This window comes from Lagopus leucura, unplaced genomic scaffold, assembly GCF_019238085.1.
Source record: "Lagopus leucura isolate 7727_CA_CO unplaced genomic scaffold, USGS_WTPT01 Super-Scaffold_100002, whole genome shotgun sequence".
NCBI lineage: Eukaryota > Metazoa > Chordata > Aves > Galliformes > Phasianidae > Lagopus > Lagopus leucura.
Window position 1 is genome coordinate 60,768,651 of NW_024962263.1, and position 27,524 is coordinate 60,796,174.

Consider the following 27,524-nt stretch of genomic DNA (forward strand, 5'->3'; position numbering starts at 1 on the left):
ATAGTGTGCTTTTGCAATCACTGCTTATCCTCTACAGCTGGATGGAAATATGGAATCCCTCATTTTCATGCATTATTCTTTGTCAGGCTATTTAATGAGCTTTGTATTGGTCAAAAGGACTAACCTTTTGGTAGTTGTGCAAGTAGTTTCAAAAGATGTAAGCAATTTGTTAATTCAAGATATCTTATTCTAGTCTTACACTGTGCTTCTTATTTGAAATATCAGTCCAATTTCTAGCTTGCTAACGTGCTTACGTTTGTACAACTCTCTCAGTAGAGTGAGACTGCTCTACAGAGAGATGGTCTTTGACACTATTCAGAAAAACATCCATCCTTGCAAATGAAGGTCAGGAACATCTAATGAGAAGTAAGCTTATGGCAGCACAGTATTTTGAGACACGAAAGTAGTGCTCCATATACAGAACCCAAAAGATTACTAACAAAGAAAAGATTCTCATTTTTGTACATGATAACTAGGATGTTTTCACACAAAATGATATACAGGAGTACAACCGTTGAGAACATATCTCTGCCCTTTTTCAGATTCTCTTCTGGACCATAAAACAGACAATAAATTGAAGACAGTTAATTTGAGGCAGAAATGCTCTTGCTCCTTTATTGATCATGACACATAGTTTAAAACAGGCACATGTAAAGCAGATGAAATTTAGGGGAAAAAAAGCCTTTAAAAAAAAAACAAAAAAACACTGGAACATGAATAAAATCAGAAAAAAAAAGAGTTGCACATATGCTACCCAGCAATATAGTAAGGTTGCACTTGGAAATATTTGAAATCTTATGTGAAAAGAAAAGAGACTGATTGTAATGAACACTACCAGAAATGACTACAAATACTGTCTTATAAAACCATCAATTTATGTTCAAATAAATTATTTACAATATCATAAAAAGATCATAAAAAAGCTCCAAGGCTTGCCACAACATCTGGCCCATTTCCTGAAAATCCTTGCAGTGGGGCTGAGAGAAAGTCTCTGGAATTATTTTGATGGCCCACATGCTCATTCTGCCTCTGAGTTTCCTGACGCAAATCTCTTGTGCATGTGTATAGGATCATGCATTCATATGTTTTGCCCTTTGGTGACGCCACAACAGCTCACCTGGCTTATTCTCATCACAGCTCAGGCATCTCTCTGCTTTCTCAATAGTCACACAGACTGACACTACAAGAAAATAAGCTGTTCCGTGAATTTTTACTACAGCTATCCTGTTCTCATCACCTTAGCTAACAAAGAACAAATCACTTAACACAGATCTTGTGTGAGAGGCTCACCAAGTTTTGTACATCTTTACTCTGTGCTTAGTCTTTCAAATAAGGAGAAAAAAAGATCAATCGTACACATGAAAAATAAGCTTGCTTTCTTTTAAAAATAAACATTTGAAGTTCTTGGCAGTTGCATTATTTTAATGAGTGCACAGATTTATGTACTACAAAATTAGCTATCTCTAGCTTTACATTCACTGCATCACAATATTTACAGTATGTCCCAAGACAATAGCTGTGTTGCAAAACAATATTAAGTGATATAATAAAAAAATTAATAAAGATCATGCTTTGCTTGCAGCTATTCAGTTGATGTGGAAAACCAGGTTATAGCTGATGAGATGGAAAGAGCAATCACCATAGCAACAATTTACCACTTAACAATGAAGGGGGAAGGGTGCATCCTCTTTGGCTACTTGCACATGTAAACAGCATTAGTTCAAAATTCTCAAGTTCAGCTATGTTTTTTGTTCTTTCAGTAAGACATGCAGTAAAAATTTGTGCTAATTAGTGTGCTACAGCATTACATACAGAATCATATGCTACTCCTATTAGGAATAATAAGAAATTCGGTAACAGAATAAGAATATGATGATGATTTTAATTAAAAATCCTCCTTTGTAGCAGTCAAATAAAAGTATGTCTTGTTGAAGAATAACATATCCTAATGAAGTGGTGACACGTCAAAAGCATAAACTCCTTACATTCAGCAACGTAAATAATGTATTAAAGAAAACTGATATATTATCAACTTATTTTAAAATAAATCTTTTTGTTAAAATAATTAATATTGCATACCTATCACCAAAACAATAATATGTTTTGGCTGATTTAAAAAATACCATTTTTGTGCACTTTTTTTTTTCTTTTTCTTTTGGAGTTATCTGTCTCCTGTCAGTGAAAGGGTGTGTAAATTAAAATACATTTTCACTGTTTTTTCCTGAGTCTGTTCCTACCCTTGCACACAAAAACACTTCAACATTTTAACATGCATCACCCTGAAGTTTACTTCATCATATTCAATTCTGTCCATGCTGTTTAGATACACTCCAACTAAAAAACAACAACAGAGATGAACTGTTTACTGCCACTGAAGGAAATGGAATGATACAGGAGCCTTCATAGCTGTGTAAGGCCTTTGAGGCAGGCACTAAGCTCATCCACTCATTATTTTACTGGGTACTTCTCTTGCATTCATGCAGCATGCACACTTTGTCCTCAAAGCACCTTGGTAAAATAGGGAGGTTTAAACTGCTGCCATTTTATACAGAACACGGATTGAGGGGAAGGCATTACGAGGCCCAACAGTGCAGCATTTAAACAGGAGGAATTCCTGATGCTTAGAACATCTCATAGTGAATGGGAACATACCTGGTGCATAGATTAGGTGCTGAACAGTGCATTAGAACACGAGGAATCTTAAATCTACCTGCAGGAAATGCTAGGAGATGTATTCAGTTTGCCTGCTGTCATCTGGACTTACACGAGTCTGTGATAATGAGTTTCAAGACCCACATTTTTTTCCTGAATTTAAGCTTTTCATCTACCACATATGTATTTTAATATGGGTCAGTATTTAGAAAACATTGCCAAAGGCAAAGTCTGCAACGCTGCGCATCTTTTGTGTCTCTGTTGGTGATCAGGACACTGAAGTGTGAAATCTGAGGTGTGGGTGCCTGCTCTCAGACTGAACCTGAGTTACATGCATATCAGCAGCATGACATGGTGCCAAGCTGAAGGGGTCTTTTGTGGAAAACAGTTCCCACTTTTCTGGTTGAATCCTAGGCACTCTGCTGCCAGGATTACAAAACTAGTGAGTCCAAAAGGACAGAAGGAAAGAGAGGAACGTGACTTAAAACAAACAAAAGAAAACCAACAAAAAAAGTGCCCCAATCCTACAAAAGAAATATTCAGCACTGCAGGGGCACCATTAACTGTATGAGATTGCTTGACCTTTAGTCAGCAAACATATGCTGCATTGCATACTTCAATGAAGACGTGGCTAAACTAAAAGTGAAAGAAATATTTTCAATACAGTGCTTAAAAATGGCGATGTAACAGAATGAATGCCTTTAAATAAACTGCCCAGCATAAGAGAGATTTCAGAGGAAGTGTGTTGAATGCTAGAGCTTGACTGGGAGTCAATTATACTTCAAAATGGTCATTTTCAGGTATCAAAATAAACAAAAAAAAAGTCTTAACATTATCTATAATATATAAGTAGTACAACTCAAAATCCAGTTACGAGAGAAGGCAAATCTGTGCAGAGCTGATTAATTATTTTGGAAACAGCTCAGAAAAGTCAGGAATGATGCATTCAAGTATTTATTGCAAAAAGAGTTCTTGATGAAATCTCCCTGTAAGAAGGAGGTGTCAGACTAGTCCCTGTGATCAAAGTACCTTAAAAACAGGAGAGGGAAAAAAAATATATAACTAGCAGTATTATTATAGAAACATAAAGAGGATTTTCACATACAAACTGTGTAATCACCTTCAAATGCTAAGCAAAATACTAAAAAAAGCTTGCAAAACAAACAAAAAAAATGCACTACAAAAGAGAGACAAGATAAAGCACTTAGAGGTGTCAGTAGTGTGGCTGCATGAAAGCACCCCAGGGATAAAGGGATCAACCCTGCTCCTGCTGTCACATGAAAACTGCATGCAAATAAGTAATTCCCTGACACAGGGCTTAGATATCCAGAACACTATAAATGTAGATATGGCTGCAGTATAACAGTTGAGACATAGAATAAACATAGCCACATCTGTTTTGCTTGAAGCCTGCTTTTTTTTTCAGTGCAATCAGCCACACAAGAGGCACTGCACCTGACTGAAGAAACACTGCTGGGCCTCATCTAAATACGCAGACATGCTTCTTTCCCGTATGGCAACAAGATGCTGCTGATGCTCAATGCTCAGGAAGATGGAAAGGCAGGAATCCTGCTCTCCCATTACTGCTAACTCTCTTCTGCATAGTGTGGGCAGCATCTAAACAAACCGGTGTGCTAATGCAGGGAACTGACTACAGAGAGCTTGAATGGTGGCTCCTGACTCCCCCACTTCACTAGATACACAGTGTGGACTGTGAGCGACGCCAATGCCCAGTCAGTCTGATGTTTCCCTTTCTATGTTATTTCCATCCAGTAAATCCCTACCCACTCTCAGCTGTGTTTGAGAACTCTTCGTAGTCAGGAGTGGGCTGCTGTCACTAAGACAATTCATCCAGCCGGTTCCCAAGCTCTCTTGTTCAAGGACACTTGGGAACCAGCTGCAGACAGCCCGAACTGTCACCCCCACTCTGAGTATATTCTTAACATCTTCTAGCTTTTGCATCGCCAAGACTTTGGCACATGATCTTACAGCGACAAAGGTAAAACTCGAAAGTGAAATACAACCCTGAAAGAGAAATTCCTGTAAGAGATCTTCTTTCCCTCACCCCTTCTCACCCTACATTTTCATGACAGGACAAGATGGAAAAGAGGAGAAAGATTTAGAGGAACAGGTGCACAGCACAGTACAAACCTTACCATGGTCTACAAATAAGCTAAAGGAAATAATAGTAAAAATGTAGAATGACAACACAGCTAATCTTTCAAACTGAGCAAATTTAGGACAGTATAAGTAAACATCTCCCCCGTTCCATTGATTGTTCAAAATCCCTGCAACTGCAAGAATGTGCAGAGGAGCCAACCAGCACCCAGCAAAGCTGGGATGAACTATGACAACTGGGGAAATACAACTTCACAGAGGAAACATGCACCTCAGAAACACTCTTATAGAACAGCGCTGTATGACATGTAGAGAAGAAAAGATCAGAAATGGTTGGACTTAAGTGAAATGCCAAGACAGAAGAAGAAAAAAAATTACAGCAATTTGTTAAACACTTAGCAAAGCCTAGCAACCATAAGCATCATTACTAGACAGTGCTGCAGCTGTTTGTTCAACTGCTAAAAGAAAAATTGCTCAAAGACACGGGGAGAATCAGAGCAGAGGCATGTATTGCAATTCTAACAGTCCTATTCAGCAGATACATTCCTATCTTTAATTTGGCTTATTTGCTTATGACAGAAGTAAGGAGGAAATGCGCTGTGTTCATATACTAAGGTGCTTTCTGCAAGGAGACAGAGGAACCCTCATACCCAGTCTATGCGGAGTGTGGCTGCTGGCACTGCACTGCCTCTGAAAGCTCTGTTAATAAATATTTGCTTAGTACATCGTAACTTGAGTATAGGAAAGAAAATGTATCCCCCATATTAGTGCACTATAGATGACCTCTACAAACCTCACATACATTTGCCGGCAAAGCAGAGAAGACCACTGCTCCCTTTCTCAGGAGGAACAGGTTCCTCATACTGCTTCCAGATCCATTTAAAAGGACAACTCAAGTTTCTGACCAATCTCCCCTCACAGCCCACATAGAAAACACCAAGATGTTCACCCCAACAGAAACTACTGCAAAGAGGCCACCTATTTGTACAACTTTTTGTTTTTTAATCACAAAAGCAACTGAATTGCTTGTAGTACGTTGAGAGTTAATAGAACAAGGAAATATTTTGAAGTACAGCAGTTTATTACAAGGACAGGTCACAACAGATCTGGAATAATTTCAAATCTGTACATATTTACACATAGAAAACAGACCTTGGCCTCTTTATCACACAGCCTATGCATATTTTTTTTTAATCTTCAGTGTAAAATCTCAGGACCTGTCCTTCTCATTTACTACAAGACAGAGTTTGCAATATTTGCAATCAGATATTTCACTTAGAGGCTCCAGGTGTGTTTACATGAAGTAGCATTTCAGTGCTCAAAGCAGAATTTCTGTCTACAATGTGAAAAATGTATCTGCCAAAAGCTTAGAAATTTGAAATTGTGTTTCTGTAGTGTATGACAAAGGCTCCTGTTCTGTAAGAGACAATAACGTATTCAAGAAGGTGGAATTGATAGAGATTTTTTTTTCCTGTCAAATTTATTTCAATTTTTCTCTGCAAGAAGCTGAAGAATGTGAATTACAGCTTTGGAAATAAATATATATATATTTTAATAGGTTTCAGTATGAAAGCTTTCAAATTGGCTTATTTTAAGAAAATGAAATCCCATCTGCACATTACAGGCACTCTGTTTCTGGATTTGCAGGATTAACAGTGCAGTCCATTACCAATGGACACAGATGAAGAAAATTTTGAAGAGATGAACTATCAGACACGTGGGACTTCACCAGCATTGGATACAAAAGAAAGCTCACACTCAGTGGACAATCACATAAAATCATCTCAGAAAGTTTTGAATTTTGAAGTAATTGGGAGCATTGGCCGCACAAAGATACAGAAAAACAGTAAGATGCTGAAAAAACAGCCTAATCATAGCAAAGCTAGGTGCTTCATTTCAGCATAAAAATATCTTTCCATGATTAATGACTGTCATTTTTTCTTCATGCTTTTATTGGCATCACATTCTGCCCAGTTACTTTACAATTCCAATCTTTCTCCTAGCTTATGAAGTGGAGGCTGTGGGTCTTTTTCTTAAGCATTAAATCATTCTTAGATATTTTCACATATACTTGTGTTTTTAGTCAAAACATTTATATTTAATGTAAATGAGAAAATCTGAGAGCCTGGGTGGGGCAGGGAATAGGTCATCATCTCAGGTAGGGTGATCATCTCAGATGATGAAATGCTGTCCATAGAAGTATTTATTTTTTAGCTCCTGTTCAGTACAAAACTAGTGACTGCATGTCTGTAACACACTGGTGCGTGATGGTAAGCTCTTCCTCTGTCTGTCTCTATGCGTGCCTAAGACACCTGCCACAAAATGCACTGGAAGCCAACACAGCAAACAAGTTTCTGAGCACAGCCCCCACGTCTGATTCTACTTCTTTTAAAGTTCAGCATAATGTTACCAAGTAAACTTATAACAAAAGCATATCATGTCTCATTCAGCAATTACAAAGACAATTACTGAATAGATTCTGCTTTAAAGTTCAAGGACAACTGAGTAAGGTTTAACTTCCATGATACTATAAAGCTTTGCAAATTATTTCCCTTACATATGAGAAGATACTTAGGTGCTACAAGGCATGTTTTGCAAAAGGCTGAGCTGCATTAACTAGCTTCATTAGAAAGCCAGATATTTCATGCAGTGTAAAAACAATAAAATACTGACAAAGGCAACAGTAGAAATAGATCTGAAATAACATGAAAATACAAACTTGTAACTCTGTATAATTAGTATGATTGAAGTACCCAAAATATTTGCAAAATACGTTTTTAGAAATTAAAACAGATAAAATTCATTAATAATATTCCTGGAAATAAAAGCATCTAAGTTATTAAAGAATTTTAAGGGCTTTACTATGTTTTCCTACATAGTCACCAAGGAAATCCAGGTTCTGCATCTCCATGGACGCCTCATATATCTCTGCATGCAGAACACACACGTGCATGATACTGCATCCAGCTCAGTACTTGGGGGGTTGCTGACATTATAACAGAAAGACAAAATATTTTGAGCACAGTAGAGAAAAGGCAGTCTGAAAGTGATGTTATTTGCTGCGTGGAGGAGCTTTTATTTTGGAGGAGAGCTATACATGAAAAACAGTACAGGAGCCTTCAAACACATGGCAAACAGTCCATTACACTGCACGTCTGCTGTCAACCTTTCACGAGTGCTCTGTTGGCAAGCACCCCAATCAAATGCTTATTCATCTGGTACCATTACCATAGATGTCTCCAGAGGACAGAGTGGCATGTCTCAAATATATTGCCTACAGTGATGCTACTGAATTATGACTTCATATCAGGGCAATCAAGCCTGGCTACAGAATGCACTGCTGAAGATGGATTTCAACTAAAACTGCACGATTTGTTTTTTTTTTTTTTTTAAGCACTACATTTGGGTTAAAAAACAAACAACAACAACAACAACAACAACAAAAAAAAACAAGAGAACAATCAACTTTGGAAAAAGCAAATAACACATGCTGGGTAAACAGGATTATAGGCATCATTCCTGATCAGGCATTGGTCTATTTTATTTTCTTGCAATCCTCCATGGCACATAAGAAATAACCACCTTTAGCAAACAGCCAGCTGGAGTGTAATGCAGGTAAGCATTCTTGGCACAACAGACATTATAGTCTTCTCTTTGTCCTGAGAGTCGAGAAGGACATTTTTGAAGAAAGGAAGCCTAAATCCTCCTTCCAAGTGTAAAGAAGAAATATCAAAAAGGGAAAAAAACAATCACAAAAAGTTGTTTTGTTTTGTTTTTTAATTATTATTTTAGAGGCTTCTGTCCTCTTTCTCAGGACTATGAGTGACACAAAGTTATCCACAGTATTCTTCCCTAAACTGACTTTTGAGTTTTAGTCTTCATTCTGTGTCATTCTGCATATCATAAAATGAGTAACTTCTACAAAATGTGGGGCTTCCATACAACAGTCTTTGAACATTCTGAATGTTCTCGGAAGGATTCTGAGCACTCCCCATTCCTTGTGTGCTTCCTGTATGAATAGGGAACAAGGAGGAGTGAACAATCCTGTTGGGAGAACAGGAAGATGATAATGACGGGATATAGAAGAATAAATAAGCAAGATACTGACTTGATAAAATAGAGTATTGGGCAGCAGAAAACACGCACAGTGTACAGCAAAAAGCCATCAGTGCACTGGATCTGATTTTATTCTGAGAAATTTATAATGTCTCCTTCACATTTACAGTAATATCACAATAATTCATAATCAAGACTACTTTTTTCAGTATAAAAACTGCTGTGGGTAAAACATCTAAGGTCAAGAAAGATGAAGAAGGTTTAATATAAAAAGATAAATTCAGTGCAATTAATTAAAAAAAAAAAAAAGGTTAATCGTCATTCCATCCATCTGTCCCTTCTTCCCTTCTTGACTCGAGAAGATGGTAGCAAAAGATGGCCAGGAGCAACAAGACATCAACAGCATGCTGTGGAGAACAGAAAGGCACTCCTTTGCTATTTTTGAAACACCCACTCGGAGTAAAACGCATTTATTACTCTGGGTAACAGAAACTTCTGTCAATAATTTGTTTGAATAAGGATGGATAAGAATTTAGCATTTGATATCCCTAAAAATGAAAGGCTACCCAAGCCCACACATATGTGCATAAATGAATATAAGTTCATTTCTTCCATCAAAATATGTCTGCAGTTCCAAGTTTGCCTCCTTTGATACTTAATATAGCTGATCAACTACTATCAGATCTTAAAGATGATTTATTGTCCTAATGCCTTTATTTCTGAAGTCTTCAAATTTCCAAGCCCTTGCACAATATGGGTAAAAAAATAATAATCTGACAACCACACTACATAAAATAGAAGAACTGATCTGAAACAATGAGAATGCTGGTATTTTATTATGGAAAGAAAAAAGCTCCCTGCAAATACACAAAGTGCAACACCACTTTCAGAAGGGTCACTGGGAACTTGGTCACTCATTTGAGTTCTGTCAATCCCTCACAGCAAGGAAGGCAAAATCAGCCAGGACTTGCTTCTGTAATGTTATAGATATTATTTACAACATTTCTTCATGCACAGCAGTACTATAAAGGCACCCCCATATGCATGAAGTTTCATATTTTTCATTTGTATTACCAAACAACATTGACCCACTCCAGTGTATTTGGTGGGAGAAAAAACAGGGACAGTATATCTCTTCTCTACACCCTGAAAGCGGAGTACTTCACATACAAATACATGTATGTATAGAAATGCAAATACAAATGTAAATAAATTTGGTTTTACAAGGGTTTCCGTACACTAGCACAAGTTCTCAGACAAAATAACAACAAAAAGAAAAGGTAGAGGACTAAGTTTTCAGCTGAATCAGTAGAGTAGACAACAAACATACATCCGCATGAAGTATAGAGAGAGAATGATAGCACAGAAAAGATGGGTTTCTGTATCAGCTGTTAGTGGACTATATTCCTGTCAAACACTGATAAGCTCCACTCACATGCTGCCTTATTTAGTCAGACTTCTCTGCTGACACACCAATGCACAGTAACAAGTGTGCATGATCTTCCCAGTCCAGAGAGGCTTCAGTTCCTCCCTCCACTAAGATCATAACAAATATTATATTGCTCAGTGCCATTTCCTAAGGTGTTATGAAAAGGTTTTATCTGGCCATTTAAGAACACGCTACCAGCAGTGTAACTGTATTCTCAGTAGTACTTAATATGAGAACACAACTCAGAAAAATCTGAAAACCTGATCATAAAAGAAAATGCAGACACTTTAATAATGGAGACATTTACTCTGTCCTAATCCCAAGATATTTACTTTACTATTCCTCTCTTTGGAAGGCTAAGAAACATACTGCATACTGGAAGTCATGAGAAGGTGTTTAAACAAGCCTGTAGCTTGGGAATACTATTTTAAGATTGAGCATAAGTTGGCAGTTTAGCTGTGTAAAAGTAATTCAATCAGGAGATTAAACTTCACATGCTTTTTACCTCATGCACCTGCATACTACTTCTGTAATCTCTTCTCCTCAAGTACTTTTAGCTGGACCTACTCTATGGTACATGACATATGTAAAGAAAACTTTTTTAGTAATGCTAAAACCCAGTATCTATTACCTTTACAACTAATTCACTGTTGTCACACACTCATAACTAGATTTCTCATTTTGTTGAATATATTAAAAAACAATCTGCATTTCATGACATCACATTGCTTTTATTAATGATATCATTAATATCCATTAGCTTCTATATTGTGAATATACTCGCAACTAAACTGCTACCAGCAAGATAAATTAGCAGAGAACATACCGTGAGAGCGTGCATCTCTTTCGTTTTGTCATCATGTTTCACTTTCCTAACTTGCTAACTTGTAAAATGAAGTAATCCATGATGAATCTTTTAAGTTCTTAGCATGAATTAGCAAGATTCTGCTGTCTGTTATCTCACAGTTACTGTCAAAAGGTCAGCTCCTGAACACAGAGTATACACTAAATTCTACATGTTTAGCTTCCTTTGGAACTATGGCAATATATTCTATTAAAACTCACTCTATTGCATAATCCTATTAATCATGGTAGTTTAAGCACTCATTCCCTAGCCTATCTTTTTAACAGAGCCTAAATGGCATTCACCAACGTAGAAGTACACCAGTATTCATCAGGTATTATTCTTAAAGTAGGCTAGATTATGCAGTCTTTCCCCTTGCACAAGTTGAGAGTACATATGCAAACTTGCCTAAAGAATATGCACAACACAGTGAAATACTGAGCAAGTGTGCTCTACAACTGGAAGATGGGCAGTTGTACAAGAGCAGTCCTGACTGTGAGCTGGTTGCCTCAGCTGGAAGGAGCCTCCAGAAACAAGGACGGTTTTCCACAGTACCACAAAAATACAACAGATTCACTGCCTCAAAGAGACCAAGCTTGTTGGCTCACTTTATTCCCCACTCTGCATTTCAGTCCTTGTAGCCTGGCCACATGTTTCTAACTCTATTCCTCACCATAACTGATTTGCTGAAAGATCACACTGAAGTTTGTGATGTGCTTGGAGAGTAAACTCATGTAGCCAAGATCAGCTGTGCACCTGATGTCCAGCTTGTGGCCTAAGGGGACACACAGTATGTGGCTGACAAGGCCAACTCACCTGACCCACAGGCAGCTCTGGGCTGAATGAATACTTGGGGGAAGAGCAGCGTGTGAGTAGGCTGCTGATTGAGTTATTCAGGAAGTAACAGCAGCCCACTCTCAATCAAGATCCTTCCCATTGCTCCTCTTTCATACAGCTGTCTGGTTGTCACTACCAGGATTTCACAGCGCATTCCATGCCTGCCACTGAAGACCCTTTGGGACACAAGCACAGCTGGGAGCCAGCTGGCTGAGCAGTTCTAGCACCCTCCTTTCTCTCAGGAGCTTCTGTCCCACCACACGTGCAATGAGCCACCCAGCATGCCCTGCCACTAGCAAAGTGGTATGCACACATAAGCAGGGAAATTTGGCACCATGATTTTGATGGCCTTCCAGAAACATCTGCTGGACAAGCAAAGCTGAGGCAAACAAACCATGCTGAATGCTTTTTATTTTCCCCTATCAGCTAGTAGGCTGAGGATCTTTGAAACAGAAAAACAAGTTCATTCCAAAAAGAAGAAACAGCAACCCATATGATCAGCTATTTCCAATGTAAACCATGTAATCTATAAATTATTTTTCTCACAAAGATGCAAAACCAGAAACGAGATCCTCTAGTAGAGCAATAAAAACTAAATTGTATCCTCAGTTAAGCTTTTCAAAGCAAAGCCTCCCTAATTTCCAGAAATATAGATATCCTTAGTAACTGAGCTGGCTAATCTTTCTAGAATAAATTCTGTCACTCCCACTTGTACTAAGCCTCACCATACTGAAATCTCAGGATTTTTGGGGACAGTGTGCAGAATGGCACAAAATTCAGCACGAGTAACAGGAGACAGAATGTGACACATTGACTCATTACAAAAGCTTTAGTGTTTGGAAAGAGAAGCCACTGCATCACAGGAAGTTCTATTAATTCCTCTGCAACTCATAAAATAAGCCCAGAATTTTAGTCTTCGTGGGGATTAGGAAGAGCAGACACCTAGGACTGCACGATTAGAACTTGAAGGTTTTTGCATTGTTAACTGGGCTACCTTTGTACCTTCAAGTCACCATCTCCCACAGTACTCAACTCATAAAGAACACTGTTCCATCAGTGATGTCCTGGCATCACTAAGACCAATGGGAGTTTTTCTGTTAATGTCAATGCTCGGTATTTTCAGCAACGGATTACACGAAGAATAAATTAAAAATCTGACAGATTCCACTCATCCTTTCATCTTCTAAAGCTACAGTTTAAATGGGTGATAAGCCATTAAAGTGCTCTTGGATTCAAACTTCAGAAAGTCATGTTTAGTCTTTTCCTAAAAAGAGTAACATCACATGCATCATTTTAAAATAAAGCGGTATTTTTAAAACCTCTCAAGAAAATTTTCCCCTAGACCTGCTGAGTTGCAGGTTCACCTCCTCAGAAGCAGCCAAGTAACAACAGTGATGAGTTGCTGATCATCGTACGCAAGATGACAAGTAAACTAGGTTTGATCATTTCAGTCATTCTATGTGTGTACAGTGGACATGCCCCAGAGAATGGACAACCAAAGATAGATGAGTTTTTTGTACCATTGGCATTGATTCTGATGAACCCTGAGCAAATTAATATATTGGATTATTGGAGTATTTCAACAAATGATGTCCAATTATCTTTCAGAATGTTCTCATGCCCTGTAGCCAGCTGGCTGTATGTAGTTTTTTTTCCCTTACATGCTAATTGATTGCTCTGATGATATCATTTCCTTTCTTCATGCATTTGTTTTTTTTCTTTTTTCATTATAGCTACACAATAGAAAAACAAACAGTGGAACGGATGTAGCTGCAGACTAAGGTGATGCTTTGTTGACCTTGGTATAGGAGCTAACTCGTCTCAGCACATTCGCAAAGATGGGCTCTTGCAGCCCAACCATAGGCAATGTGATTGTAGGTAGCAGTTCCGCCACAATACAACACCAGTCTCTTGCAGCAAAGAAAAAAAGCCGGCAATCTATAAATTTATCTCATCACACACTTTTGATCAGTTAATTATCTGCTCTTTTAAACTGAGCCCCTTTTTCCCTTATTCACCAATGCACAAAATCCTTTGAATTATACCATCTACTTCTACCAGTACTATTTATGCACTCAAGTAGTGAAATGAACTGCTTAGAGATAAATAACAGCAGATCTATAAGGGAAATTTAGAGGATAATTTTGAAGTGAAAAAGATTTAATTAATCTTATGGAAGATGAATGATTTTCCTCATATTCTCTCCCTACAGAGACCTCTGGAACTGATTAACTCCTTCAAATTCTTTCACCTGTATGACTTAAAGCATAGAAGGAAGAAGACACCCAGCTTTACAGCTGGTCACGTTGACCCAATCTTCTCCTGTATTTGCAGTCTTTCTAGAAAGTGACTCATCTTATTTTGGACTTCCACAGCCTTCAGCCAGAGTTCTAATTTATTGTTCATTAAAAAAATATCCCCCAGACAAAACAAACCATAAATCCAAAGAAAGTAACAGGCATACCACACCAGAGTGGCCAAAAAAGAAATAACACCGCATATGAAAGAAGCAGCACTTTCAGATTTTGAAATGTTATCAGTTATCAGAAGCCTTCAGTATATTTTACTTTTAACATTTTGGACTAAAATTGAATATTTAATATTAAAAAGAGGAATAAAAAACATACTTGAATCTCTGAAAAAAGATCTGATGTAAAAAAAAAGATTTTTTTTTCACTGGATGTAGTGTAAAATACAGATTTCTAAAATGCATCACAGCATGAGAGCAGCAGCCGACAGAAATCGGATGGTTATATAATTTGGTGGTTAAGCAAAGATATTTTTAGTACTTTGCTAATCCATCTAATGCATTTCTTTCCAAGAGAAGAAAATGCATTATACTGATAGCAATAGCAGGGTCAAAATATAGGGATATAAGCAAGGAATTTACTTTTTCTAGAAAAATGAAAAAAGTATAACATTCCCATTAATAGCATTCATTCCTAAGTAAGGCTGCTTAGTGGTTGGAAAGTGACTTTTATACAAAGATAATTGATCAGAGAAGCTAAAGCATTTATGAAAGCTTTCAGCATTTATTTCCCTTAAAAGCAATCCCACAACACAAACTGAGACAGCAACACCTCAAGCTAAACTATCAAACAGGAAATTAATTGTACAGAGAATTTTAGTGCAACATCTGGCAAAGCACACCAAAACTATTCTTCTGAACGGAATATATTCTTGAAAATACTGATCTGAGATAATACACTCCCTACCTGTTGTCTGAAACAAAAGTGGACTTAGCTGCTAAAAGCTGTATTTAATCTATTCCCAGGTTTCATTTATTAATAGATGGGAACATCAAAGTTACCTAGAAAAGACAGCTGATTTGCACCTATATAAATTCAGTTTCTGTCTCCCTTGAAACTTCCATTTGCAAAATGAGAGAATTTATTCCCAAAATACAAAGGTAAGAAAATTGGAATATACAAGGTAGTTATAGTGTGGAAGAGACAATTAATCATCTCAGTTTTAAACAGTTTGTATCAACTGGCTTAGTGTTTAACAGTGAGCAATTAGAAGCAAATAATCCAGAGAAAATTGTCACCTTATTTCTGGTCAAGTGAATTTCTGTGCAAAACCAAAACTATTTCCTAAAATAAGCATTATGAAGTCACATACTGACTTGAATATGCGATTTCACGTATCAGGATAAATATTTTCAAGACCAATTCATTCTGTTTTTCAGAGAAAATTATCTTTTCCATGCTCAGATATACTGAAAGAGAACAGAATTCCTTCAGTAGTGAGAGACCTTGAAGAAGCAAATGAGGCTCCCCAGAACAGCTGAAGCTGGCTTTTCTCAGACTGGCCTCTCAGAACATCAGTAAGGATGTTCTTTGAACAGCTGACCAAAAACACCTGCATTATTACAAACAGTTGGATTAAATCTATTGTGAAGCATCAAATAAACATAAGGATGGATTCCATGAGGAAGCCAGCTCTCAAGTTTTGCCAGACCAGTATTTGTACAATCCTTTCCCAAGCCCCAAAGCACAGTGTTTTTATTTTTCTTGTCCAAGATGTAATACTTTTCAACAGAAGCTATCAACAATTGCTTCAACACATCTATATAAATCAAACAGTTGGAATATCAGAACAGGTCACCAGCTTATCTGTTCTGCTGATATCTGTAGAAATTGAAAAATGCTACTACCACCTTCTTTGCAATTCACAATTTCCAAAAACATGCTGGTTCCTGAATCAGAAAACAATGCTAATGACTGACAATCTACGTGTATGTGTATACACACCACACACACACAAACAGAATGAGTGCAATTATTGGGTTTTTAGTAGAAGTAAAATTAAAATCTTGGTCAATCTATATTAAGGAAACGGCAGAACTCCAGACAGTAGACATAAGAAAAAGACATCCTAATGCTTCAAGTTCCACTCTATCTTCACAAAGCATTGTGACAGCTGGCATCTTGTTACCCACACTATCAAATTTTGGCTTCTTTAGTATGCCTGAAATACATTTTTTCATGTTATTGCTAGGCAGTATGTACTTTGTCTTCAAGATATTCCTAAGATGCTTATATAATTGGTATCATAAATTCTAGTAAGGAAGCTTAAAAAGTGAGCTTGTGTTGAATTTACAGAGTCAGTTCCTATGAAGTTATTGCACCTTTTGTGATAACTAAGATTTATTAATTTTACTTCTCCTGCAAAGCTTCTAACAGTGACAGCCATACAACCTAAGCTCAAAATAAGCTACTATGAAGCACGTCCACATTGGCCAAAAGACTGCTAATTTACCAGAGGACATCTTTAAGTCTTGCCGCTTTCCACATTTGCATTTTAAGTCCAGCATAGCTTTAAGACTGACATAATCCAATACTTTTTTCTTCTGAAATGGCTTAAAAATTCAGAGAAAGAGAAGATGTTTGTAATGAATCACCCCAAAATCTGAAAGTGAGGTAAAAGCAGCAGCAAAAAACATTCTCTCCCTCATCTTACATACGGCAGCAAACGGATGGGGGTTTAAAGTGGAGGTGCTACATTGTAGTAGTATGAGAAGTAAATAAGCCTAAATGTCAGTCCACCAGACTCAGGGGGATAAAAGAGAAATATACACCTTTCATTTTAAACTTCTAAAAGACAAGATGGAGAACTCCTATTTAACTGGTTTTGTATTAGCAACATAAAAAAATTCCTAACGTAGTAATACCATCACTTTCAATCAGTCTTTGTTTTTAACGTGCCAGGACCAAAATATAGCAATTTCTTTATCAGAAACCATCTGAAGCCTACATGGAGGAATAAAGGAAAAAATAAAAGAATAGTTAAAAAGCAGAATATAATACATACAAGCCTAAATCGCTGTTTTAAGCAATGAGAAAGCTGGCCACTGGATAGGCACAGGGCCTTGAGTTGAGAACCCCTTGCATACATAAAACATCCAGGAAAAATATGTCAGCAGAACAACAAAATCTGTGAATGGCAACATTATACAATGGAAAACTTGCAGATCAGTCTCAAAAGACAAATGAAGTTCAATTTAATTGTAAGAGTGAAGCGTGAGGCAGAACAGTACCCCCTCATACATAAAGCGGTAAGATTTGTGGTGAGCTCAGCAATGATGTAATCTTGGGATGCTTCATCTATACAGAACTGGGGAAGTAACAAAGGAGAATGACAAGAACAGTCAATTGTTTGTTGGAGATGATATAAATTTAAAAGGTTTTGAGGGAATACAAGCCCATACAGGAGAAATCTACTTCCAAATGCTAGCTACTGGAGATCAACTCTGCCACGTTGGACTTGAAAGCAGAGAACCACAGAATAATGAAGAAGCAGAAAACATAACAGTATCAGCAAATTGTAATAAAAGAGGAGAATAATAATGAAGTAGTCAAAAGAAGGTAAATCACTATATGGAAGCGTATACCAATGTTTGCTACATGCATTAGTACAGTATTAATCGCTAGAAAAAAAATGAACCGAAGTTATACTATGTAACAATGATAAATTAGTATTCAAGAAAACAGCATCACTCAATGAACGATGCCAGTTTTCATGAAATTAATCAGTTATTATTTGGAAGATATTCTATGAGATCAATACAAAGGGCACAAACTACATCATTTAAATGACCTTTGTTGTTGTTAACTGAAAAACATTCTACATGTTACAGCTAAAAAAATGCAAATTTCCTTATTTCTTTGAAGAGAGAAGTTGAGAAATGTCTGCATTAGTCGGTTTAGTCAGATCAAAACATCAAGTAAATTTCTGAAGCTTCCACTAGCACTATGCATGTAGTGCTAGCCTTATGCATATAGCTAGACTAGCGAAGATACAAAATACTTTTGTTTCTGAATATGCCTTTATAGCATACAATGAATCACGTGGCTTTACACTGTGGTTCACATGTGACTGAACACTACAAACCATACCAGATTTTATATTTTAAATGGAGATTTCTTTCCATCATAGAAATTCCCCTGAAAGACAACGGAGACAGATGCTGTTGAAGGCTTAGCTTTTGAACGACCGTGGTAATACAGATCAAAACTGAGATGCTGTGTAACCGACAAGAATCACAGTAACAACCCATCTAATTCTTTGTCCACCAAAAAAAAAAAAAAAAAAAAAAAAAGTCTTTTACTACAATGTCTCAATACCACACAAAAATCACTGTGTTTTCATATACATCTGCTAGACTACCACTGTAATGATTCAGCTCCAAAACCAAGTATACTGGAAAATGAGCAAAAAATCCTTATCCACCTGAACAAAGAAGCATTTTTAGAAGTTTATATATTCTAAAAATAAACAGACACAGAACTTTTCCTTTCATGCTTCGTTTAAGCAATAGTGCAGTGTCCGCTTATTTCTTCAAAGCAGAGAACACTTCCAATCTTAAACTACCAACCTCTAGATTTTAAGCAAGTTAGAAAAGTAACTGTGGGGAAACAAAATCTTTGTCTAGTACAAACTCATAGTGAGACCAATCACACCCCAGAACTGACTGCCCTTCACTTGCTGTTACAGAACTGTTTCTGAAGGTATTACAAAATGCTTGTTTGCATTCACTCTAGAATCAGTGCAGGCCTTTCATTTTTTTCTTTTGATATTCAAACTTCTGGCTGTAAATAAGTGTATTTTGACATAGGCACTTCAATAAAAAAAAAAAAAAATTCGAACACTTGAGGCTTTTTAAAATTTCTAGCTGAGTGTTAGCACAGTAATTTTGTAAATTTTCAGCCATGAAATCTTACTGCGTTAAGTATTAAGAAAGCAAATCTGTATAAAGAAGTTTATACAATTTGTTATTTCAAAAACATCATTATTCATACCACAGCAAATAATGGAGAAATGGTCCAAAACTACAAAACTAAACTTTTACCAGTGAGTTGTTTCTGAAATTTGAGTAAAAATGCGCCCCACTGAAGTCAGTGGTGTAACTCACAGGATCCAAGGAGCACATAGTTTCCTCTACAGGATGCAGTATTAACACAAATTTACCATCCACTGTAGTTGAAGGCTTAAGGGCTTTTTTTGCATTCATTTTGTTACACAGAATTCACTTTGTTGCACAGCGTTTTGTTACATTCGAATATACCATGTAGAAAAGTAATTAAAACTAAATTTGTTTTGAAACTGATCAACTTAATACTGAAGCAAGCAGTCTTATACAAAAATATTCGGTATTTGTTGGATCCTGTGCCTCAACACAATGCTCTTATTTCAGCCACAATAAGTAAAGCATCTCAAAGATGTGCAGGGCAATAGTCTTACAAGTGTCCCCTTCAGTTTCTTGGGTAAAGCAAGCTTGGTAGAATTGGCCAAACCCACCACAGAAAGCTGGAGGCAGTGCACATTTTTTTCAGCATTGGTTGGGAGTACTGGAAGCTGCAATCTAGTGTGAACACAAGCTGTAGGACTCAACACACCTAACTGTAGTTCTTCCTGAAAATCAGTCTGTCAAGGTCAATCTGAGAGCAGTGGCCAGAGCAAGGCAACAAACACTATGAAGGAACCAGCTACCAAGCAATTCCTTCAAATAAATCCATCACATGCAGCACAGCATTACCAAAACTTACTCAGAATTGAGGTTATGAGAAAGATAAGTGCTGCTCTACTGCCACCGCTGTGTTCTGGGGCAGATAAGTGAGCAGCGTGGTTCACAGCAGGCACAGCCCAATCTTTAAGCCAGTGCTAAGCTGCCAGGCCCAGGCCTGGCTGGTGCAGTGCCAGGACAGGCTCTCTAAATTATCCTCAGCACTGAAAATGTCACAAGACAGCTACGAGCTCCAGAAGGCCACTGTAACCCCACGCATAACTGAATCCAAAAGCACTCTGTGCTGGGTTGCAGCTCACAGGCCAGCCCTCCCGCCCCATCCTCCTGTGGCCCTTCCACCAGGCTGATGCTGCTCAGCAACAGCCCCACAACACAAAGCTGGCTGCCCACAGCACAGAGTCAGACCCAGAGTTTCAGTACTTTATACAGCAATATACAGGCTGTACCTAAGCCATACCATCTGTGGATTTGGACTCAAACATGTGAAAAATAAAATGGAGTAGTATGAAAAAGCTGCTGCGAGAAAGAAATCACTGCAGAAAAGGCACTGCTTAATCTCCCCTTAGAAGTGATCCCTGACTGGATGCCTGCAAAGTAAGGCTATCTAAGCATACACAGCTCATTAACAAGGAGAAATTGCTCTATATTATTAGCTGCACAGATTAATTTTACTGCTATCTTGATCTCAGGCCCTTTCACAGATGTGCCAGCTTTTTTCCATTTGGTGGACACAGCCATTTTCCCAGACTGTAAGGTCTTTTCAGGGTGATTTGTTTGTACTGTGCCTAACACAAAGGCACCATTATGCCAGACTGAAACCGCAGGTGCTTATGCAACAAACACTGACAATGTAACTCTTCAGGTGGGCAAAAGGTCTTGCAGCAAATTGTGACAATACAAGTTATTAACTTATCTCAAAATTGTGAAAGAGTTTTAGAAGTGTTTGTTTCCATGGAATGCGGAATAAAGTATATATACTTTACTTAATTCTTCTGGCTGTTGATTTTATGAGCTGAAAGATCAATGGAGTACAAGGAAAAGATCAACAAGGAAACATTTTATTTCTTTTGATTTCTTTTTTTCCTTTCTCTCCATTATCACTATCATTCAACGCCTATTTCTTTTACTGTCTTTTTATCTTTTCTTTCTTATGTACTTGCAAAGTTCCTTTTTCTCCAGAGAGACAATGCTAAAAGGAGAATTTCTAGTTGAGTGTTAGCTAGGAACAATCTGAAGGGAGAAAAGACTGGCTCTGAGCTCTCACTTCTGAACCTGTAATATTGACTTTCCTAGAAAGAAGCCAGTGTAGGAAAGACTGCATATAAACAAACATCATTCTTTCTGCTTCCAGTGCTACATATTCACTTACAGTATTCGTACATTTAAAAACACCCAGAGATACTCAGTATGAGAATGCAGGTTTATATTCAACTCCCAAATTCCTAAATTGCTACAGTTTATACTATTATAAGTAGTGATAGAGGCAAAGTTAATCAAACTTTGGAAGAGCTCAACTGCTGTTCCAAGGAGGACTTCAGGCATTGTCATATTATAAAAGAAGTGTTCTAATATAATTCCAGTAAGCAAAAGTAAAACATAATGAAAATCCAGTCTCTCATAGTGAACCTGCCAAGGCTTACCTCTTATGAGTAAGAAATAACAGGAATAAAAACGAAGTTCAAAATCCCTATGGTGAGAAGTATCTGATATTAAATTTCTGTTTCACTCTTGCTTTGGTGGTCTTTTGGGGATTTTTAATATCATCCAAAAGGTGAAGTATATATCTAGCTTTTTTTTTTTTTTTTTTTTTTTTTTTTTTTTTTAAATGCATTTCACATATGCTTGAAATAGACAGAAAAATAGAATTCATTAACAGTTTCTGGAAGGGAGCATCCCCTTTTAGAGACCAAGCCCTCAAAATGTATCTAAAGTAAACCTGACCACTTTCAGCACAAATTGGTGCCAAAGATGAATTTGATCTAATTACTGCTCATAATCACTTAAAAAAGAAAAAAAAAAAAAGAAAAAGAAGAAGAAGAAAAAAGACCTTTTAATATCTTAAAAGGAACAAATATCTAACATACTTCCTTAATCCCTCAAAATCTAGGATTTTTGTTTTTCTACCTTAATATTTTGTCTTAAGTATAGTTAGGAAAACTATAATGTACAAACTGAACTCCCTGGCTGCACTATCACTCTAAAAATACTGCTACTGTTGCTACCATACAATCTGTTTTGGGTAGAGATCTGTGTAGCAGAGGCTAGTAACTATTTCCCTCATACACCACTTTTCCATACACTGCACATTTTTATAAAGCTTCCTCTTCCATCTTTAGAGAAATAATGCTGCTGTAACTAAACACTTCGGTACAGATACCTCAAAACCCCAAAGGATGAGTCAAGAGAGCCATGTAAATTCAGGCTCAGGAAAGCTACATTTAATCCAACTTTTAGATCTTCATACACCAAACTGTCATGATAGATAAAGGGTGACTACACAGATTATTAAGGACTTTTAGATATAAAAGGACATCAAGAATATAAAGCAAAACAGTGGCTGGTCTTGCTGATGACGGTGTGGACATCTGCAACAGGTCAAACTATCAGCCAAACCTGGCACAATCAGCAGGGAACTATGAAGAGGAGAATGGAGTCTGGTTTCCTTTAGCTCAGCAAACATTTAGGGAATGAACAGTACAAGAGCAAGAGCACACAGCCGGAAAGGAAGGTGTCTGACTATAGTGAGCCAGGGTTTCTAGCTGTTTGGAATAGAAAACCGTGTGCGTGTGTGTGTGTTGACATCCATCAGTTAGGTTATACACACAGAAAGTCTTAAAGGCCATATGGGCAGAAACACTTCCGTATCTGTATTATATGTCAGAGAAATGAAAAAGAGGCACTCCTGGATTTCTCCCTTTCCCCTCAATCCATAATACTGATCATTAGGAAACAGACGACAACCATTCATCTAAGACACTGCAGAAATACTAGTATCTGAGAGGCAGGTGCAGCTGAAGTCTCTCAGATTCTTCCCAATCTCTCCTCACCTAAGGTTAGGAAAATAATTGCTCAGTTCCTATCACTATGCTTTCAGCACAGTGAGATTTTGCAGAGGTTATGTTAGCAGAAATTTCCCAGGGGCAATATTCTGCATCAGTAATAGGATAATCTCACTGTAAATCAAAGGTATTTTATTTTTATCAACTAGACAGCAACATTTATCAGTCTAGTAAACTAGCAGTCACAAATCAGTAGTGAACCTCAAGTTTCCAAATGATAGAAGCAAGTTCTTTCATCGTGAAACAGTACTAATCCAGTCAGCCTGGAATGCTCTTCTAGGAACTCTTCTAGATGATCTGACTCTTGGATAGTCAGTATAACGGACTCTGCCAGCATGACAGTCCCTTACTTCACATAATGCCATGGACTTACTCCCAGTTGTTGATCCTAAAAGGAATTCTGAAAACTTGAGAGATGGGAAGCATCATGTTTTCCCTACCGCATGAACCTCATATGCACTCGCAAGAGAAGTTTATGTAATATTTATGCTTGATGTTGTCTGATTAGGTGTCAGGCCTCTTTGCCTTTGGCTCCTTGCCAGTACAGTCAGTGCAAGGGCTGCTGAAAAAGAAGAAACTTCACCTGTGCTGACATCAAGGTTGCAGGTACAACATGGGACTGTGTCTGACAGATTCTCAACTGAAAAACCAAAGGAGTAGCCCATGGTCACAGGTGCACTACTACAGATGACTTCCACTGTCCCACTTCTAAGAACTTCTTTTCAAGAAATAAACACTATTTTCATGGATAGCTCCAAAGAAGCAGCAGAGAAGGACAGAAAACAAAACACTTTAGAGACATATCTCTTCTTAAGGGGGAAGTGTATACACTGCACCTTGTAACTTAAGGATCTCAGACCATAGTTTTTTTAACATCTTTATATTGACTCAAAGCAGTGATTACCCTATCCACACATTCTGTCACTCATTTTTGAGAGCTAAGGCTTACGTATTGACAAAACACGAATGGGATCCAGGAACTTCTTAAAGCTAGCTATTACAGCTCGGCTTCCCTAACGTGATATGCTGTCATATAATGCCTTACATGTATTTATAGAAGCAATAGAATATATGCTACCTTCTAGTTACTTTGGTGCCCAGTGCTCATAAAGCCTCTTGAACAGTACACTAAATTCTTCATATTTATGTCTCAACTACTTTTTGCTATGAGCCATCCATGTATTTCACCCTTCCCTTGTATGTAGTTTTCACTCTTTTCTGTATTCTTGACAACGGCCAGAAAAAGGAGAGTCACTGAACATACACTACTGACCATACTAAATCAGGAATCAGTTGTTCAGCTGTAAGTGTAACATGACAGCCTCTTTCTAAAATAGCAGGAAGATTTTCTTTCATGCACATTTCTGGGTTCTTTTTTTGGTCCACAGCATATTTCAAGAAAAGCCTGCCTGAGGAAACAGACCAAAACCAAAAAGAGAAACTGCCACAGAAACTTATCTGAAGGCATTAAAAATTAAATAGCTTTTTAAAGAGCCCTCAGTCTTTATACTAAAACCTATTAACATTGTCTAGACTGATCTAATTTATAACAACTCCATTTCAGACAACTCTGTTTGGTTGTTGGTTAGGAGCCCAAAGCAGAAGTGACATTTTCCCCTATTACTCCTAGTCATACTCTTTCACTTTTCCCTTCCACCTCAAACACTTGATGGTGGGGAGAAGCCCACTGCTATTTGAAGAGGTGGTCACCAAAGCCTGATGAATTCAGACTGCAGGAGAGCAATACTTCAAATCTAACGAAACCTCATACTAACATTCTTTTCAGCAGACACTCTTCTGGCAACTGAAACTGCAGCCTCTAAGCACAAGAGCCTCAACCATTATTATCACACTGTTCGTTCCCTCACTCCCTCAGATAAATACTCGCATGTTAACATCCCCAGGGGAAAATGTGCCATTTTAGAGTCTCAGTTGATTCCCAAAAAATTATCAACACAATAAGCATAATTGCTTATAGGAAGATATACCTTTGTCACTTGACATTCCCCACATAATTCCATACATTTCCTCAGCAGTTTTATGTTCCATGCAGTAAGGACATACTGCAGCAGCTCTTGACTTAAGGCAGAAATGTATGAGCCTGGAAATCTACTTTTATATTATGGAACATATATGAGTAACTTCAGTCTAATAAGTTGAGGTTTTAAGTTTCATATGTCTAATTTAAGTAAAGCCAATTAGATACACATTTGAAAGTGAAAGACAACATTTAAACACTTGCACTTTTGAATACTTCGTCAACACTAAGAGCTCACTTACTACAAGATTTTTTCCCCCAAGAAGTCAATGACAAACAAATATATTTAGCAGTAACATACCTTGAAGTTGCAATTTCCACTTTTGTTCTTGCCATGGCAGCTGCTCGCTGTGCACCCTCTATTGCTCTATCCACTTTTTCTCTAGTTTTTGTGTTGCGTATTGGTATAAGTTGCTTTCTTATTCCACGAACCAAAACATTATTTTTATATTTTCCTTCTTCTTTGGTGCCATCTGGAAACATGGTACATCCATATCCATGCCTCCTGTTATTTAACCATTCTCCTTCATATTTCATGCCATTTGAACGCTCACTAACACCAAAACCACTGCGCTTGTCATTCTTCCATTCACCCATATAGCTTTCTGTTGTGGTGGCATCAACGTGGTCTTCCATAGGACAATAATCACAGTCACCATCTCCAAAACTAATCGTAGAGTTGGCATCACTGGAACTAATTCTGCTCATAGCAGCATCACTCCTGACGGAGCTCCGTTTGCTAGATATTGAGGATCTAGATTCAGATTTTCTAAGTTTTATACTACCAAGAAGGGATCCTCTTCTGAATAAGCCTCCTTTTTTCTTAATTCCCATGGCTTCTGCTTCACTGTGAAAATTGAGCACAAAACCTCCTCTTGTTCCAGCCGGACTGTCTGCAGTGATGTCGTGCAGAACGGTGCCATTGCTCTGTTCACTTCGAAGTGAAGCTAGAGATGTTCGTAGAGGTGAACGGATCACAGTTGCCATGCCATAGGGTACACTCTGACGTACACCATATCCATGTCGCATTCCTCCTGTCCACTGTCCCTGGTATGTACCTTTTAAAGTAATTAGCAGAAATTAAATTTAGAAAGTTGTAGAAGACCTACTAGTCTACATTCAATATGCTACTGGCAACACTGTGCTGATAAGTCTGCTTTAGGAAACTAGAAACAGAAGAAAAAAAGTACAGCACATGAGACTACATAAATTACATACTTTTTGTTACTTGTTTTTTCATAAATCATTTTTTTCCCTTAACAAAGCCCTTGCTTTCCAAGCTGCAGTAGCTTATTTTGACAACTAAAACACAGTAGCTATCATCATAAGTGTTTCTTGAGCAGTTCTACCCATGGAAGAAATTTCAAAAGAAATCTGAAAGGCAGAACTCCCTCAATGTTTTTTAAAGGGAACAACGAGGAAGAGAGAGAAGGGTGGAGGGAAAGAAAGCAGGGAGGAAGTGGAGCACTTGGGCTCTTGCCTCCAGCTGCTCACAAGGAGAGCTAGTGGGATGAGTAAACATCCTGTTTTTTAAAGACAACTGCAGACCTCTCCCTGTCATGACATACTCAACAACCTACTAAGACGAAACTGTCTTGATCCCATGGCCCACCTGAAGACTGCTGTTATGAAGCCCTATCATACAATCAAATGTTTTAAAAAGATTTTGAATGTACCTGAATGGAAGAAAATGATAAAACACTGCAAACAAAACCTCTGTATATATTGCCTTTCACGAACATTTTTTTTGTTTACTCAATATCATAAACAAAGTACACTAGCTACCTAAAATATTGGCAGTATAAAGCGAGCTACACTTCACTCTAGCTACCCTTTCTGAAGAAGGAGTCACAGGAAAGCAGCAGACTACCTTCACTGCCATCTCATCTGTTGAGTAATTCCCAGAAGAGTAGGTCCTTTGCTTGAGAAGTAGCTGAACTTGGGTTTAAAGATAAAAAAAAAAATATTCCAGCTATTTGACAGTCATCAAAAATATGAAAGGCTGCTGTGACATAAAAATACAGTCAGATTATTTTTCTATTTACATTCTGCAGTGTGTTGTGACAGAAATCAGAAATGTGAAGGCTTTTCTGCTTTTTTTGCCTTCCATTTTTGCTGCAGTACATACAGAAGACAAGACAGTAATAAACAGAGTATGACACACCACCCTATCTATAACTACATTCCATTGTTTATACTGTGACCATAATTATTTTTGAGTGTTTTTTCAAAAAGCAGTACAAAGAAGAGCAACACGGTATTTGATATGAGAAGACATGCTTATCTGTGTACATGCAAAGCTGCATCTGAGCCAAGAAACAGCATTATCACCAGATTACTGTTTCAGACTATTTTATTTCTTGTATTGTCAAAAAGCATTTTCATTTTGATAAGACACACACTCCCATGTCTAGGCTCTGAAAGCCAAAGGAAGGTGTGAGGTGCCCCACTCCTGGCAAACAGAA

The 27,524-nt window shown here is 37.6% G+C and overlaps 1 protein-coding gene across 4 annotated transcripts in view; it reads right to left on the reverse strand.

Moving 5' to 3' along the window:
• The window catches only part of JPH1 (junctophilin 1), an 81,170-nt gene that overhangs the window by 47,652 nt on the left and 5,994 nt on the right, over positions 1–27,524 (reverse strand). For all 4 annotated transcript variants that reach the window (XM_042869580.1, XM_042869581.1, XM_042869579.1 and 1 more), the window contains exon 2: positions 25,361–26,117. In XM_042869580.1, the coding sequence (XP_042725514.1) occupies positions 25,361–26,117 (757 nt within the window). The remainder of the gene's footprint in view (positions 1–25,360; positions 26,118–27,524) is intronic.